Source organism: Anomaloglossus baeobatrachus, chromosome 7, assembly GCF_048569485.1.
Source record: "Anomaloglossus baeobatrachus isolate aAnoBae1 chromosome 7, aAnoBae1.hap1, whole genome shotgun sequence".
In the NCBI taxonomy this organism is placed as follows: Eukaryota; Metazoa; Chordata; class Amphibia; order Anura; family Aromobatidae; genus Anomaloglossus; species Anomaloglossus baeobatrachus.
In genome coordinates this window covers 271,423,941-271,440,548 of record NC_134359.1, presented here as the reverse complement: position 1 = coordinate 271,440,548, position 16,608 = coordinate 271,423,941, and the positions used below count along the sequence as shown (strand labels likewise).

At 49.0% G+C, this 16,608-nt stretch overlaps 5 protein-coding genes across 5 annotated transcripts; 3 read left to right on the top strand and 2 right to left on the bottom strand.

Annotated features, from left to right (window-relative positions):
• Positions 1 to 1,415: 1,415 nt before the first annotated feature.
• LOC142246282 (histone H2B 1.1-like) lies at positions 1,416 to 1,815 on the bottom strand. Its single transcript, XM_075319314.1, has one exon. It carries the CDS (start codon positions 1,813 to 1,815, stop codon positions 1,435 to 1,437), a length of 381 nt encoding a protein of 126 aa, XP_075175429.1. The 3' UTR covers positions 1,416 to 1,434.
• Positions 1,816 to 2,140: 325 nt separating this feature from the next.
• On the top strand, positions 2,141 to 2,527 carry LOC142246281 (histone H2A type 2-B-like). The gene has a single exon (XM_075319313.1). The coding sequence runs from the start codon at positions 2,141 to 2,143 to the stop codon at positions 2,525 to 2,527; it is 387 nt and encodes a 128-aa protein (XP_075175428.1).
• Positions 2,528 to 4,197: 1,670 nt separating this feature from the next.
• On the bottom strand, positions 4,198 to 4,509 carry LOC142246280 (histone H4). The gene has a single exon (XM_075319312.1). It carries the CDS (start codon positions 4,507 to 4,509, stop codon positions 4,198 to 4,200), a length of 312 nt encoding a protein of 103 aa, XP_075175427.1.
• An 8,995-nt stretch (positions 4,510 to 13,504) lies between these two features.
• Positions 13,505 to 14,275, top strand: LOC142246278 (histone H1.3-like). The gene has a single exon (XM_075319311.1). The coding sequence runs from the start codon at positions 13,505 to 13,507 to the stop codon at positions 14,138 to 14,140; it is 636 nt and encodes a 211-aa protein (XP_075175426.1). The 3' UTR covers positions 14,141 to 14,275.
• A 583-nt stretch (positions 14,276 to 14,858) lies between these two features.
• On the top strand, positions 14,859 to 15,269 carry LOC142246277 (histone H3). The gene has a single exon (XM_075319310.1). The coding sequence runs from the start codon at positions 14,859 to 14,861 to the stop codon at positions 15,267 to 15,269; it is 411 nt and encodes a 136-aa protein (XP_075175425.1).
• The last annotated feature ends 1,339 nt before the right edge of the window (positions 15,270 to 16,608 follow it).

Here is a 16,608-nt window from a genome sequence, read left to right as displayed (position 1 = left end):
GGTTACACAAATTGGCCAATTTTTAAACCAAGTATCTCATTTTTTCCAGTAGCAGTAATGCAGGGAAAAATTCCTATAATTCAGGTTTACATATTTTAGCTCTTCAGATGTTGCTCTACAGATTTTTATAATGAAAAAAAAGTGTCTTGGGGTCCTCCCATTGTTGATAACCAGCCAAGGTAAAGCAGGTAGCTGGAATTACTAGGGAAGGAAGAGCCATGGCTGTTGGCCCCTCCCAGCCTGATAATATCAGCCTTCAGCCGCCCCAGAATTGGTATATACCATTAGATGCAGCAGCTCATCCCGCTTGCCCTGATGGGGTGGCGATATATGGGGTTAATATCAGCTGTGATTTGACAAAAAACAGCTGCATCAAGGATAGTAATGGGGAGGCGCATGAGACTCCCTATAATCAACCCTAGAAGTCAAAAGAAATAAACACAAACAAGAGGGAAATCCTTTATTTGAAATAAAATAGACGCACACCCTCATTCCCTCCGCAGGTCTGTGAGGAGCGGTGACGTCACTGAAGCCACCGGAGTCCACACCCGGAGACTCCCAGGGTATCATGTGTGACCGCCGGCACCTCTGCCGGATTGCGGGACACGGCGGCAGGGCAGTCCGGCAATCAGGTCACCGGAGATCACAGCCCGAATATCACCACATCCGCTCCTGTCTACAGCCTCACATTGTATAATTACACAGCAGGGCCACACACAGGTCTGTTCACCCCCATATACTCCTGAGAGCTCCTCATATACATCCATACAGGGCCATATACTGCTGTGCACCTTCCATGCGGTCTACATCCCATATTGTACTTTTTACACCCATATAAAGCTTTCATAGTAATATTCAGTGTTACTCCAAACAGTCCAGTATTAGTAGAATATGCAAAGCCCATACAGCGCTGTATACAGCAATATAGTGCGGACAGATCAATCACTCCCGGCCTGAGAAGAGGAAATAAACCGAATCACCGCGTGTTACCGAGAACAAAGAGCGGAAACTCTCAGCCATAGGGCGGGAATTTCAAATTTAACGTTCAGCCAATCAGCAGTCAGTAAGGCCCTGGCTCCGCCCATAGACACTGTGTCAACCTGGTACTGCCCGTCATGTTCCCAGTTTTCTACGGTACCCCCATATAGTACTGTTATCTCCATACACCCGTAAATCTCAAAATGGTTGTGTATACTGACATTGCCGTATAACCCCATATCTCTGTATAATGCAGTATATTCCTAATCTAGGACTGTGAACCGCAATATTATGCAATACATCTGTATAAAAGGTACTTTATATTCCCACTATAACACTATATACCGCGTTATTGTGCTGTATACCCAGTTTCTCCAGTATCAGGCTCTGCTGTAGACAATGTGGTGGCTCTTAGAAGAGCCTTTGTGGTGTGGGGGATGGGAGCAGCGGTGGTGATCACTTGGCGCTGGTGTACTTGGTGACGGCCTTGGTGCCCTCGGACACGGCGTGCTTGGCCAGCTCTCCCGGCAGCAGCAGGCGCACGGCGGTCTGGATCTCCCGGGAGGTGATGGTGTGGCGCTTGTTGTAATGAGCCAGGCGGGAGGCTTCCCCTGAGATGCGGTCGAAAATGTCACCCACGAAGCAGTTCATGATGCCCTTGGCCTTGGAGGAGATGCCGGTGTCGGGGTGCACCTGCTTCAGCACCTTGTACACGTAGATGGCATAGCTCTCCTTCCGGCTCTTCCTCCGCTTCTTGCCGTCCTTCTTCTGAGTCTTGGTCACGGCTTTCTTGGAGCCCTTCTTGGCGGCTGGGGCGGACTTGGCGGGATCAGGCATGATGAGAACAGAAAGAACTCGTCACAAGAGAAGAGAATAGTGATCCTGCTCCTCCCAGAGCGGCTGTATTTATAGACCGGCCATGCAAATGAGCACTGCTGTCACATCGCTGTTCCATTGGGGGAAAAAGGCATGTGACTAGTGGAAACGTCATGATCACCGCCCCTGCAGCTCATTGGTGGATGCACAAGTCTCATTTCCATGGCTGACTTCAGATTCAGTCAATGACAGGAGAGGAGGGCGGAGCAGCCGCTTATAAAACACTCCGGAGCCGCACACGAGTCACATCACAGTTCTTTACCTGCTGATCTTTGAAAACGCAGCGATGTCCGGACGCGGCAAACAAGGAGGGAAGGCCCGCGCTAAGGCCAAGACCCGCTCATCCCGGGCAGGACTGCAGTTCCCGGTCGGTCGTGTGCACAGGCTTCTCCGCAAGGGCAATTACGCCGAGAGAGTGGGCGCCGGCGCTCCGGTCTACCTGGCCGCTGTGCTCGAGTATCTGACCGCTGAGATCCTGGAATTGGCCGGCAATGCTGCCCGGGACAACAAGAAGACCCGCATCATCCCCCGGCACCTGCAGCTGGCCGTGCGCAATGACGAGGAGCTGAACAGGCTGCTGGGTGGGGTGACCATTGCCCAGGGAGGCGTCCTGCCCAACATCCAGGCCGTGCTGCTGCCCAAGAAGACCGAGAGCGGCAAGAAGGGCAAGTGACGCCGCTGACCCCCGCATCATCCACAACACAAAGGCTCTTCTAAGAGCCACCACATCCTCCTCATCAGAGCTGGGGCCGCTGATATCGGCCGATGTCTGAACTTATCGGATTGTCTGATAGAACAGGAGCACCAGGCGGTGTATAGATATATGTACTACCCACACTCCTGTGCTGCGTTTCCTACAGAGCAGATATTCAGGGCGTGAAATGAATGGGCTGATCTGCTCCGGAGCTGACATCATGTGGTGATGGAGCAGCGGTTGCTTTTCAGTTGGCACAATTCTATAGTGTATACAGCAGCGCTCAGTATATACAGGGTATGGAGGGTCTTGTGCTGAGGACAGAGATTTATTGTCTTTGCCGTGAAGTGGAGACGCCGGGTTTTCATATAACTTAGTGCGGCTACCTAGAAGCAATCTTACAGAAGTCGCAAACTTCCCCGCTAAATAGGGTCACAGTCATGCGCAGCCGGAACTATGGATACAGGTAGATCTGCCCGATTACCTCGCATCTTCTAGCAGGATGTGGGCGCTGCAGGGGTTTGGGGGGTACAATAATACCCGTTCTTCTCACAGTCGCCATATGTATCGGCAACAGGAACTATTGTAGAGCGGGATCGGCCGATACTTGGCCAGTAATGAGTTAAATACGGGAAGGAGACACTGGTACTGGATTATACACCCCGGACTTATCTGTATTATCAGACACATGTCAGATCAGTGACAGTTACAGCATGCACCGGAGATCGGCAGTCAGCTCACCCCACAGCAGCAGGACAAACTGTAAAGAAGGCAGGAGCACGTGTTACAGAAAAGGAACAGAAGAAACAGTCACCACTGAGCGGGAATTTCAAATTCGTTGTAGCTCCGCCTATATACACGTCATGTCATTAAGAGCGCTCATCCGTGTGTTAACCCTTTGGTGTCACCGTATTCAGCTGCGGTTTCAGTTTTCCGTCTCCCGCTGCTGTGACCCTCCTGCCGTTATGGTGAACATCCCCAATCGCTGCTCTCCGTCCATCTGATTATAACCTGCGCCTCTGCATATAGGGGAGATTATATTGTGAGGGTTCAGGTCTGGGGCAGCTCTACAATGCTCAAGATACAGCGCAGTCCTGTCCTCCAGACCTGCTGCCCCCGCACACGGTGATCGCGCTGGATGGAGGATGAGCCGCCATTATTATTCTGAAGGGTTATCATTAATCTTCGGTGGCCGCCATCCATCCGAGCCTAAAGTGCCCAAGACGCGGTGATTACACAGTTTATAAACCCGGTACAGTTCGTCCATCTATCCAGCTGCCTCATACAGCGTTATTCCCGGTGAATATTCGCTGCACCCGATCACCCACACGGGTCTGATCCTAAAAATATCATTAAGCGGCATTAACACATTCATCTCACAGCAGAACTTTGATTTTTACTCTGTAGTGACCGCAGCACAGCAGGATATGGACTGTGCTCAGATATCTCCATGTTCGGCTATACCACCCCCATCATGTACCCCGGTGTTACATGATCAGCCACATGATAGATCAGTGAGAGCGAACAGCATTCACCAGGGCACAGGAGTTCCGCCCTCCGCTCACCCCACAGCAGCAGGACATTGTAGCCTTTCAGGTAGATGTGGGTGGCTCTGAAAAGAGCCTTTGGATTGTCAGAATAGAGCAGAATTAACCCCCGAAGCCGTAGAGAGTGCGGCCCTGGCGCTTCAGCGCGTACACCACGTCCATGGCGGTGACGGTCTTCCTCTTGGCGTGCTCGGTGTAGGTGACGGCGTCACGGATCACATTCTCCAGGAAAACTTTCAGGACTCCACGAGTCTCTTCGTAGATGAGGCCGGAGATGCGCTTGACGCCTCCTCTGCGGGCGAGACGGCGGATGGCGGGCTTGGTGATGCCCTGGATGTTATCACGGAGCACCTTCCTGTGCCGCTTGGCGCCGCCTTTCCCGAGACCTTTTCCTCCTTTACCGCGACCAGACATCTTCAGAATAGTTAGAACAGAGCAAGTAATGAACTGCCGCCGACTCCTCCTTTATGTAGAGGATGGTCGGACCAGAAGGAGAACTGAGAAGATGACGCGTGTCCGGGCGTGTTTTACAGACTGAGAACTCCGCCCTTTCCTCTGCTGATTGGCTGAATACGGAACTGTTAGGGAGTTTGAATTTAGCGCCCTTTCTGCTTCTTTGCCGTTCTTTTGACTCTAATATAACTTCTTCCCCATGAGAATTATCCCAAATACAGTCCATAGATAAAATCCACCGAACACTAATGTGTTATGTAAGCACCTTTCCAGATCTCCGTCATTATCTCCCCAGTCGCTTATTCCTGCAGTCTATGTACAGATCAGTTCCACAGCTACAAGCAGGAGGTCCGTGCTATAACATGATCTTACATTTTCCCAGAGAAGCGGCCTCACACTCAGGCGCCAATGTCCGGTGTGTGGAGAGATATAAACGGCTTCATCTATCACCAGCCAGAGGATGAAGATTGCTGAGTAGTAGTGCAGAGCTGGCACGGGATGATGGGAGCAGTAGTTAGGCAGCAGTCACACGGCCGTATAACTGGGGCCGGGATCGCACATAATGCTCCGACTGGCGGAGGCTCTTCCTGAGTTCCAAATAATATAATATAGCGCAAAAGTATTATCCTGTCAGGTCCCATGTCAGGGCATTAGTCTGTGATCTGGGCAGATTAATGCTGTTGCTTTTGTATATTAAATTGAAAATTTTGGGGAATTTGAGTTTCTTCTCCTGTAGCTTTGCTGTTAATTTTAGGGTAGGGACTCGCAAGACATGAGGACCCTTGACGTGGGTTGCGGGCTTTGTGTATTTTGGCCAAAATATCAACCAATGCCACAGAAATTATATATTTTTTTCATGTTATATTTATTTGTATACAGGCGCTGGACTCTTCATGTGTGTGACCAGCGCCCTATACAAGCCTTATCTAATACTGAGGAGTCGCCCCCTCCATGAATCGGGAGGTTGTGAGTGGTGGTCTCATCAGTATTTTGCCTCCATCTTTAGTGCAGCATTTTCTGTGACCCGGGCAGGTAAATTCTGCTGCCCCTTTTTTTATTATATTGCACAGCAAAGTGACTCACAAAGCAATGAGGACCCTTGACGTGGGTTGCAAGGTTGTGTTTTTTAGCCAAAATATCGACCAATACCTCATATGTATCATATCTATTTTTTTGCATGCTTTATATATTTTTATGGAGCCAATCCCGTGTATATTGGCCTAGTATACTAGAATGTAATATAATACTAGGATGTAATATATAATACCGTTGTTCTGTTCATGCTCCGAGATCTTATGAACTCTTTGCTCAGTGAGCGGAAGATTAATTGTTCTTCATGTCACAGCCCTGTTCCACGGCCGAATGAGATAAATCTGTTCATGATGCGGCTCTTCTGGCGGGTGAGATATTTCTTGACTCGTGTTTCTGTTTTTCACTTTATTTATATATTGTTTTCAATAATATACCTCACACAACTATATTCTGTTTTTCTGACACATTATTGAATTACACTCACATTTTATTTTTAGACGCAGTTTTTGTTTTTGCAATTTTGTACACTTATTTACACCACACCCTTTGCACATATAGAGATTATATATATATATATATATATATATATATATATATATATATATATATATATATTGTGAGACAGGGGATATAGTTCAGCTGGGATCTTTGCTTTGGTCCAAGCGAGTGGCTATGGATTCACAGACGACAGCGGCAGACTTGCAGGTTCCACACAGATACGGCCACTGCCGTGTTTATTGTGTACACTTATCTCTCAGTGTTACACATGCAAAAACAGGAAAATAAATGTCTAAGGCCGTCTGGCCACTAACTAACAACAAAATGCTAACTACAAAATAAACCTATGTAACAAACAAAACAGTATTCTCTTACTGTGTCAGTTCCTCAGCACAGCAAGCGGAGGTATGGAGCCATGAGCCTGTCCTGCTCTCCTCAGCAGTCTCCTTGTACTGAATGCCTCCTGATTATCTCAGTTGATCCAGTGAGGAATCAAAACCTGGATTGAATGTGGAGAAGAGAGCAACCAGTCCCACCGCCATTCCTACTGATTGCTCCAGGAAAAACCGAGCCTAAAATTACACTGAAATAAACAGGCTTCAGTGACTAACTTATTGCTGAGCCAGATATAACTTTCCCAGCTTTTCCCAGCCCATTTGCATGGGCTGACCGCTCCACAATAAGAACATGGAGGCATATTAAATGAACCGAGGGGAAACATATCTGTTCTCTAGTACTTCTCTCCTAGGCATCTCACAATATAGCCAGGTAGTCACAGGTAGGCCCTTGCACAAAAACCCGTCCCCTAAAAAGGTGTCACCAGCCAACCTTGAAACCCTAGTCACCTCCCTCAGGATTTGATGTTCACACCAGGGGGCGGAGCCAGGCACTTGGCCACGCCCACTGAGGAGTTCACAGGTCCTGATTCAGGAAAAAACAGTTAGTCTGAGATTAGTTTTGACAGTAGAGGAGTGAAGGAGTGACGTTCAAGTGCAGAGGCAGACCTGTGCCAAGGTCTGCCGCAGTCTAACTCCAGGTGTCTGGGTCGGAGCCCAGTCACCTCTAGCTAGGAGGCAGACGGTGGCCTCAGCCTGCAGAAGTCTGGATGATGGCTCGGTGGAACCGTAAGGGAGGGACAGGGAAGTGGCCTGCCAGTACCGAACCGGGGAACCGACTGGGAACTGGAGCACAAAAGGGGGTACTCAGACCCTGAAACTCGGTCCAGAAACCAGTGGACCCAGTTAATTAACTGATTGAGGTCTGGACTTTAGGTCCTTTCCCACCCAAGTCCCAACTGAGGACATCAGTCCACCAAAAGAGGATAAAAAGCCACCGCTCAGGCAAAGAGATCCAAAGGGCCAGGGCTCTCCCGACACACAATGCCGGGGATCGGGCTCCCGTTGCTGAAGCACGGGCTGCCGACAACTACACAAAAGGTGCATGAGAAAGGCGGAGACCACCAACCCGACTGGGGGACCAGACACAGCCGGCTGCGGGCACCGACCACCATCTTTTTGGTTTACCAGAGACTCTTGTGTATAGTGAGTACCACTGTGCCCTCAGGCCACGCATCGCCCTGCACCGCCAAGCACCGACACATCACACCAAACAGGTCCCGGGGCAATCACCCCTGCCCACTGAGGGGTTAACACCAAAGCTGCACAACATCTCCCTCGGGTGCCTAGTTAACAGCAGCGGTGGTGTCCACATTCACCACGACCCGTGGGTGGTGTCACGAACTCTAACAACAAACACCACGGCCTCGGCCATAACCTTAACCCCCCTTCAAAGTGCCAGCCCCTTGCAGAGTGCAGTGACCCCCGGTCCAGAGGCGCTCGAGCCACCGACAAACGAGCCCGGATCCGAGCGGCTTGGATGTAGCCGAGCGCGGGGCGGTACACATCGACTCTTCTGACGTCACAAACAGGATACTTACCAAATCACCTACCTGGTGAAATGCGCCTTGAAGTAGAAGTCAGCGGTGACCCGTTGAAAAATTTTAGAATCCGCCATCTTGCCACCATCTTTTGGCGTAAAGATTCCCGCCAAAGCCGTCTTCCCCGCAAAAAGAGCGCGAGAGTTGAAGCCCCGCCCCCTGGGAACTCGGCCATGTCGAAAAGTGAAACTGCCCAGCAGAGAGAGGAAGTGCGGGGAAAAGACCTTGCAGGTCTTCCGGAAAAAGATATGCACGATTCTCGACTTGTATGCCATGATGGGCAAGCAGCGGGCAGCGGTAGTACTAGGTGTTACGGGGGGACCGGCAGATTAGGACCAGGGGGTATATATCCTAATCGCCAGTTGGGGCCCACCGTGCTCCAGATGGCAAAGGAGCTACTAGCACCTGAAGGTTAGGCGGAGACTATAGAGCGTAATGGCTCTGAGATAACCCAGGAAACCGGTCACGTGTGTAGGGACACGTCAGACCGGAAGACAACCCAGTTAGTGTTTCGGTGGAATTGGCGCAACCCCGACCACGTGTGCAGGAAACACGTCAGGCCGGATAGTGACCAGGTAGCGTTGACCAGAAAACCGCCACGAAAGCGCCCTGTCGGCCACGTGTGTAGGACACGTGAGGCCGAGCGGTCCTCCGATTAGCGTTTCTGGTCACTATGCGAGTAGCCACGTGTGTAGAGTGTTTGTATCCCTGCATTGATTTAGACTCCTCCTCCTATACCAGTCTGTTTTGTACTGTTAATGACTGTTGTAGGTATACCCTCTTTCACTTGTAAAGCGCCATGGAATAAATGGCGCTATAATAATAATTAATAATAATAATAATAATAATAATAATAATACTTTGGTTTGGGATGTAATCCCAGTTTATTTTTGCAAAAAAAAAAAGAAAAAACAAATTCCACCTGCATTGTAGCACTTTATATGTCAATAATTATAATTTCATGGAATTACTTTATGGTTGTGAGTACAATTGTTATGACTTTGTCAGCAGTGATCTGTAGGGGGTTTTGCCAGACGTGCATTGCATCTGTCATTTTCTCCTCTTTTTTTAAAATATTTATATTTCATAGGATTTTTGTACCCAAAGAGATATGTCATTGTTTTGCATGATACCCCACTTGTTTCTCCGGTTTTATCATTAGATATAGAAGCTGGGGCCCGGAGAGCCGCCGCCAGTCCAGACATTGGGTGGGATTCCAGTTACGGTCACGTGATCTTTCTGTAAGATGCGTAAACTGCCCCGAACACCAGAGAACAGCCTGCTGCCTGTATGAGAGGAGAGGGCCCGGTAATAATCCGCCCGAAGGATGACCCCCGAAACATGGGCAAGGGCCCGATACATGTGATTCCTCCTTCATATAACCCCTTAGTGGCCGTGTGTGGACAGATCATCTCTCCAGAACCCCGTATTCTTAGAACAAAACAACTCAGAGCAAAATAACAGGAGCATGTGAGGAATAAGCTCTTCAAAGTGTTCAAGGTGATCTTGGTGATGATAAGACTGATATTGAGGTGATCAGGACAGATCTAGTCCGCTATGTACCTGCGCACACGGGCGGTCACCTAGAATCTTACATTAATGGGTGAAGTTTACTGTATCACTCACTGCCCGCACGTGTCTGATCTCAGGAATATGGAGCAAAATCAATCCGATTATTTCCCGCATTGACTTCCAGCTCCGCAGTAATCGCAGTAATGGAGGATGGATGTAGATACCGACATTGCTATATAAACCGTCTGGTGCAGACACTAGTACGGAACATAATGGCGGATAGAAGCGGCACCAGCTCTGATGAGGAGGATGTGGTGGCTCTGAGAAGAGCCTTTGTGTTGTACTCGGGGTGCAGGACAGATCTAGGCCCTCTCCCCACGGATGCGGCGGGCCAGCTGGATATCTAGAGTCAAAAGAACTGCAGAAGCACAAAGGGCGGTAAATTCAAACTCCCTAACAGGTGTAATCACCGCGTCTTGGGCACTTTAGTCTCGGATCGATGGCGGCCACCGAAGATTGATAACCCTTCAGAATAATAATGGCGGCTCATCCTCCATCCAGCGCGATCACCGTGTGCGGGGGCAGCAGGTCTGGAGGACAGGACTGCGCTGTATCCGGAGTATTGTAGAGCTGCCCCAGACCTGAATCCTCACAATATAATCTCCCCTATATGCAGAGGCGCAGGTTATAATCAGATGGACGGAGAGCAGCGAATGGGGGGTGTTCACAATAACGGCAGGAGGGTCACAGCAGCGGGCGACAGAAAACTGAAACCGCAGCTGAATACGGTGACACCAAAGGGTTAAACGGATGAGCGCTCTTAATGAAATGTCGTGTATATAGGCGGAGCTACGACGAATTTGAAATTCCCGCTCAGTGGTGACGGTTTCTTCTGTCCCTTTTCTGTGACACGTGCTCCTGCCTTCTTTACAGTTTGTCCTGCTGCTGTGGGGTGAGCTGACTGCCGATCTCCGGGGAATGCTGTAACTGTCACTGATCTGTTATGTGAATACAGATAACGCTGGGGTGTATAATCCAGTACAAGTGTCTTCTTCCCGGATTAACACCTTACTGGCCGATACCGCTCCACATGTTCTCACACATGCAGCGACTTCACCCCCATATCCTCGTGAAATATTCAAGGTGATGGGGCACATCTACACTTTACCCACAGATCTAGTGTCGCATGATTGTGACCCTTTTAGTGTAGAAATTTGTGGCAGGTGATTGCTGGTTAGTAGCCGCATTAAGTGTTATGTGAAAACCCGGTCTATCTACGCACAGCAAAGACAAATTTCCGCCCTCGGAAGAACAAGACCCTCCATACCCTGTATATATTGCGTCGTATACACTATAGAATTGTGAGACCAGTAAAGCAACCGCTGCCCCATCTCCACATGTCAGCTCTGGAGCAGATCAGCCCATTCATTTCATCAGCAAAAACACTAGTGCATGCCCTCATCATCTCCCGCCTTGACTACTGCAACCTCCTGCTCTGTGGCCTCCCAACACTCTTGCACCCCTCCAATCTATCCTAAACTCTGCGGCCGGCCGCTTAATCCACCTCTCCCCTCGCTATTCCCCAGCCTTGCCACTCTGCCAATCCCTTCACTGGCTTCCCATCACCCAACGACTCAAAACATTAACCATGACATACAAAGCCATGCACAACCTGTCTCCTCCCTACATCTGTGACCTAGTCTCCCGGTACCTACCTGCACGCAACCTCAGATCCTCACAAGATCTCCTTGTCTACTCCTCTCTTATCTCCTCTTCCCACAATCGCATCCCAGATTTCTCCGGTGCCTCCCTCATACTCTGGAATGCTCTACCTCAGCACATCAGACTCTCCCCTACTGTGGAAAGCTTCAAGAGGGACCTCAAGACCCACCTCTTCCAACAAGCCTACAACCTACAATAGCCCTCAGTCCAGTACACCACTGCACAACCAGCTCTGTCCTCACCTATTGTATCCTCACCCATTCCCTGTAGACTGTGAGCCCTCGCGGGCAGGGTCCTCTCTCCTCCTATACCAGTCTGTTTTGTACTGTTAATGACTGTTGTACGTATACCCTTTCACTTGTAGAGCGCCATGGAATAAATGGCGTTATAATAATAATACTACCCTGAATATCTGCTCTATAAGAAACGCAGCACAGGAGTGCGGATCGTACAGGAATCTATACACTGCCTGGTGCTCCTGTTAAACACGGGGAGAAGTGCTGACATCGGCCGATATCGGCAGCCTCAGCTCTGATGAGGAAAATGTGGTGGCTCACAGATGCATCAGGAAGATGTTCCGTGTGCTCTTCTCTGCAAGTCTGCAGAAAGTAAGCATAAGAGGAAATTGTACTGTATACACTGCTGTATACTCTGTATGTACTGCTGTATATACTGGAAATACTGCTGCCTATTCTGTACACACTGTAAACTGCTGCATATAATGTGCACACTGCTTTATTATTATAGACACAAATAAGACTGTTGATGTGTGCTGTGCTAGTTTTGCAGTCTGTGCATTGTATACAGCTGTGATCTGTGCTAATTCTGCATTTTTGGTCTGTGCTTCTTCCTCCGTATTTTACCTTTTGCACAATAGTTGGTGTCAGATGGGTGAATTAATATTTCAGTGATCACACAGGGCTTTTCCTGTTTTAGATGGGGGAGTGAGTCGCATTGAGAAGCCCTCGTTTCACACTGCTATATATACTGTACACAGTGCTGTATATATTGTATACTGCTGAATATCTTCAACACACTGCTGTGTATACAGTACTGTACACACTGCTGTATGTCATGTATGCACTGCTGTATATAGCGTATACATTACCGTGTAGCCTGAACACACTGCGCAGAATGCTGCATATCATGCACACACTGCTGCATATCATGCACACACTGCTGCATATCATGCACACACTGCTGCATATCATGCACACACTGCTGCATATCATGCACACACTGCTGTATATCATGCACACACTGCTGTATATGCGCTATACACTGCTCTATTATTATTATGGACACATAAGTTTGCTGATTGTGCAGTCTGTGCAGTATATACAGCTGTGCTGTGTGTGTTATGCATTTTGTGTCTCTGCTACTTCCTCAGTATTTCACCATTTCCACAGCAGTTTGTTTCACATACATGAATTAATATTTCCGTGATTACACAGGGATTTTTCTGCTTTTAGATGATGGAGTGAGTCTCATTGTGAAGTAATCGCCTCATCACAGCTCTTCCCACCAGTACAGGCCTCAGAGATAAAAGCTTCACAGAGTATAAGACACAATATTCTGCAGGAGATTGCACTCATCTACCTATGGGCATGATCTACTAATGTGGAGACCTGGTTACCCCAATACGCTGCACACACGGGGTAGATTTATATTCCAGCTCAGGGGGGTGCAGGCAGCGGAGGCCATCGCCTGTGTTACCCTTCTGCGCTCTCAGCAGCTCCAGGTCGCCCGCACATAGTATAATCTGCAGCCTGTACGATATAAATTGTAGTGAAGATCCCCGTGGTGGTAACAAGGACCCGGAATAGGAGGACGAGCTCCCGCAGCAGTTTTATTTTCTCGGACACCTCAGTGATGAGCAGATCGGGAGGACGGCGGCGATGATCCCGGGACCTTCTCTCCGCTGTTTCCCGGCTTCTCTGGTAGTGACGGCTACAAACGCTCAGTGGAGATGTTGGAGGATGGGAAGTGCTGGAGAAAGCGCGCTCACCCGTCCGGCTGTAGCCGATAAAGGGCTTTTATCCCGGGCAGGGAAGCACAAGGGGAGAGCGGAGCTTCACTCTGGTACGGTCTGGAGAAGGCGGGGCCTGTATTCAGTGTCAGCCAATAGAAGGACAGGACGGTGCAGCTCAGCAGCCAATCAGTGCGCAGTAAGACTGTATATAGAACAGACGCCTCCAGCTCCGGCCTCAGTGGTTTCCTCACAGATTTTTTTGTGTTTTAGTTCCGCATCACACGATGGCAGAGACCGCACCAGCCGCCGCTCCTCCTGCCGCCGAACCGGCCGCCAAATCTAAGAAGCAGCCGAAGAAATCCGGGGCCGCCAAGAAAAGCAAGAAATCCTCCGGTCCCAGCGTCTCCGAGCTGATTGTCAATGCCGTGTCCGCCTCTAAGGAGCGCAGTGGGGTCTCTCTGGCCGCCGTGAAGAAGGTCCTGACTGCCCGAGGCTACGATGTAGAGAAGAACAACAGCCGGGTGAAGCTGGGCGTCAAGAGTCTGGTCACCAAAGGCGTCCTGCTCCAGGTGAAGGGCAGCGGCGCCTCCGGATCCTTCAAGCTGAACAAGAAGCAAGAGACCAAGGACAAGGTGGCCAAGAAGAAGCCAGCAGCTGTGGCCAAGAAACCCGCTGCAGCCAAGAAAGCGGCCAAATCTCCTAAGAAGCCCAAGAAGGCCCCGACCGCGGCCAAGAAGAGCCCGAAAAAGGCCAAGAAGCCCTCAGCTGCCAAGAAGGCGACAAAGAGCCCCAAGAAGAAGGCCGCTCCGAAACCCAAGAAAGTGACAAAGAGCCCGGCTAAGAAGGCGGCAAAACCCAAAGCTGCCAAGAGTCCGGCTAAGAAAGCGGCGAAAGCCAAGAAGCCCGCGGCTAAGAAATAAGCTGCAGCCGCCCTGATACTCCCTCACAAAGGCTCTTTTCAGAGCCAACACCTTGTCCCGGCAGAGCTGTGATCAGGAGCGGACATTGTATTTTCATTCTTCCGCACAGTGTCGCCATCTACAGGATCCCGCACACTGGTGTCACTATAATGAGGGTTATTATTCCCCGGCTCTGGCGCTGTATTCCCGCCATATCACGTGTGCAGCTGATCACACCCGGCCGCGTCCTGCAGGTCACAGCAGCGGGAGTGATGCGCGTGTAATGAGCTCTTCTGTCGCTGCTCCCTTGTGAGCGCAGATTGGAGCCTACAAGTCACATGTACTAGAGTCACCATCATCGGATTTTGGCGCCGGGAACATAGAAACCCGCGTTATGATGTGTAGGAGGAGAGAGCGGCGCTGTACAGCTCTGCGGGAAGATACAAATACAGGCACATCGGCGGCTCCTGTAACACCCGCTGCTCTGATACATACACTACCCACAAGAGGGAGCTGCGGAGACCCCACCCGCATCTGTAGGGCGGGATTACTGGCCCTCAGGCTCCGCCTCCTGTGAGCAATGATTGGTCGCGGACATCACACCCTATTGGCAGCTTGTGTTATTTTATGAAATATCCAATGGGGTGCTCTGCATGAAGCGGGAAAACGAGCAGCAGAGTATAAATCTCCTGCTCTCTGCGCTGCTCCTCATCACATCTGTTCTCCTCTATACTGAGCTATGGCCAGAACTAAGCAGACCGCCCGTAAATCCACCGGAGGGAAAGCTCCCCGCAAGCAGCTGGCCACTAAGGCCGCCAGGAAGAGCGCTCCCGCCACCGGCGGAGTGAAGAAGCCTCACCGCTACCGGCCAGGCACAGTCGCTCTCCGTGAGATCCGCCGGTACCAGAAGTCCACGGAGCTGCTGATCCGTAAGCTTCCCTTCCAGCGCCTGGTAAGAGAAATCGCCCAGGACTTCAAGACCGATCTCCGCTTCCAGAGCTCGGCCGTCATGGCCCTGCAGGAGGCCAGCGAGGCTTATCTGGTGGGGCTGTTTGAGGACACAAATCTGTGCGCCATCCACGCTAAGAGGGTCACCATCATGCCCAAAGATATCCAGCTGGCCCGCCGCATCCGTGGGGAGAGGGCTTAGATCTGTCCTGCACCCCGAGTACAACACAAAGGCTCTTCTCAGAGCCACCACATCCTCCGAGACGAGCTAATATCTTCCATTCTGTCTTATGCCCCCTGTTTATCTCTGCTCCGGCTGCTGCTCGGTCTGCAGTTAGTGGGGGCTTCTTCCCTCAGAGCCGTTAAAAGTGTAGGCGGCAGAAGTGATGATTGTGGTGAGTTTTCATTCCCCACTGAATGTCACCTGCGCTCCCTGTATTGTTGTATTTGTTCTTTAAATAGGGCAGTACTAATTGTTTAAGTTTGTAGAGATTTTGTTAAAAGATCCAGACCCTTGCATTGCTGGCACTTTATCCCTGCATTAATTTAAACTGTTTTTTGGTATGTAATCCCTGTGTTTTTTTTTTTTTTTATTTTTTTTAAAAAAACTCCTTCTACATAGTATTACTTTTTATATCAATAATTATTATTTGCTGGAATGGCTACATGGTTGTAACTACAATTGTTATGACTTTGGCAGCAGGGTGGTACTTACCCATATGTAATTACACAGGTCTGTAGTGGGGTTTTCCTGCCAGAAGTCTATTGCATCTGTCATCTTTTCTATATTCAATATTTGTATCTGATATGGTTTTTGGGGACATACTAAAAAGAATGATGAAAAGGAATAAATAAAAAGAATGAGGATAATAACTTATTAGGTGTATATTATGTAGATGTATAAAAGGTTTCTTGGGCAAGTTAGACATGGAATGAACATAAAATATCTGTAAATAATAGGAGAATGAATGCATATGGCATATAACCAGGTGTATATTATGTTACCTGAGCATTATAGGTGTGTAATGATCATGAAATATCTGTAGATTACAGGAGAATGAATGCATATGGCATATAACCAGATGTATATTATGTTACCTGAGCATTATAGATGTGGAATGATCATGAAATATCTGTAGATTACAGGAGAATGAATGCATATGGCATATAACCAGGTGTATATTATGTTACCTGAGCATTATAGGTGTGTAATGATCATGAAATATCTGTAGATTACAGGAGAATGAACGCATATGGCATATAACCAGGTGTATATTATGTTACCTGAGCATTATAGGTGTGGAATGATCATGAAATATCTGTATATAATAGGAGAATGAATGCATATGGCATATAACCAGGTGTATATTATGTTACCTGAGCATTATAGGTGTGGAATGATCATGAAATATCTGTATATAATAGGAGAATGAATGCATATGGCATATAACCAGGTGTATATTATGTTACCTGAGCATTATAGGTGTGGAATGATCATGAAATATCTATAGATAATAGGAGAATGAATGCATATGGCATAT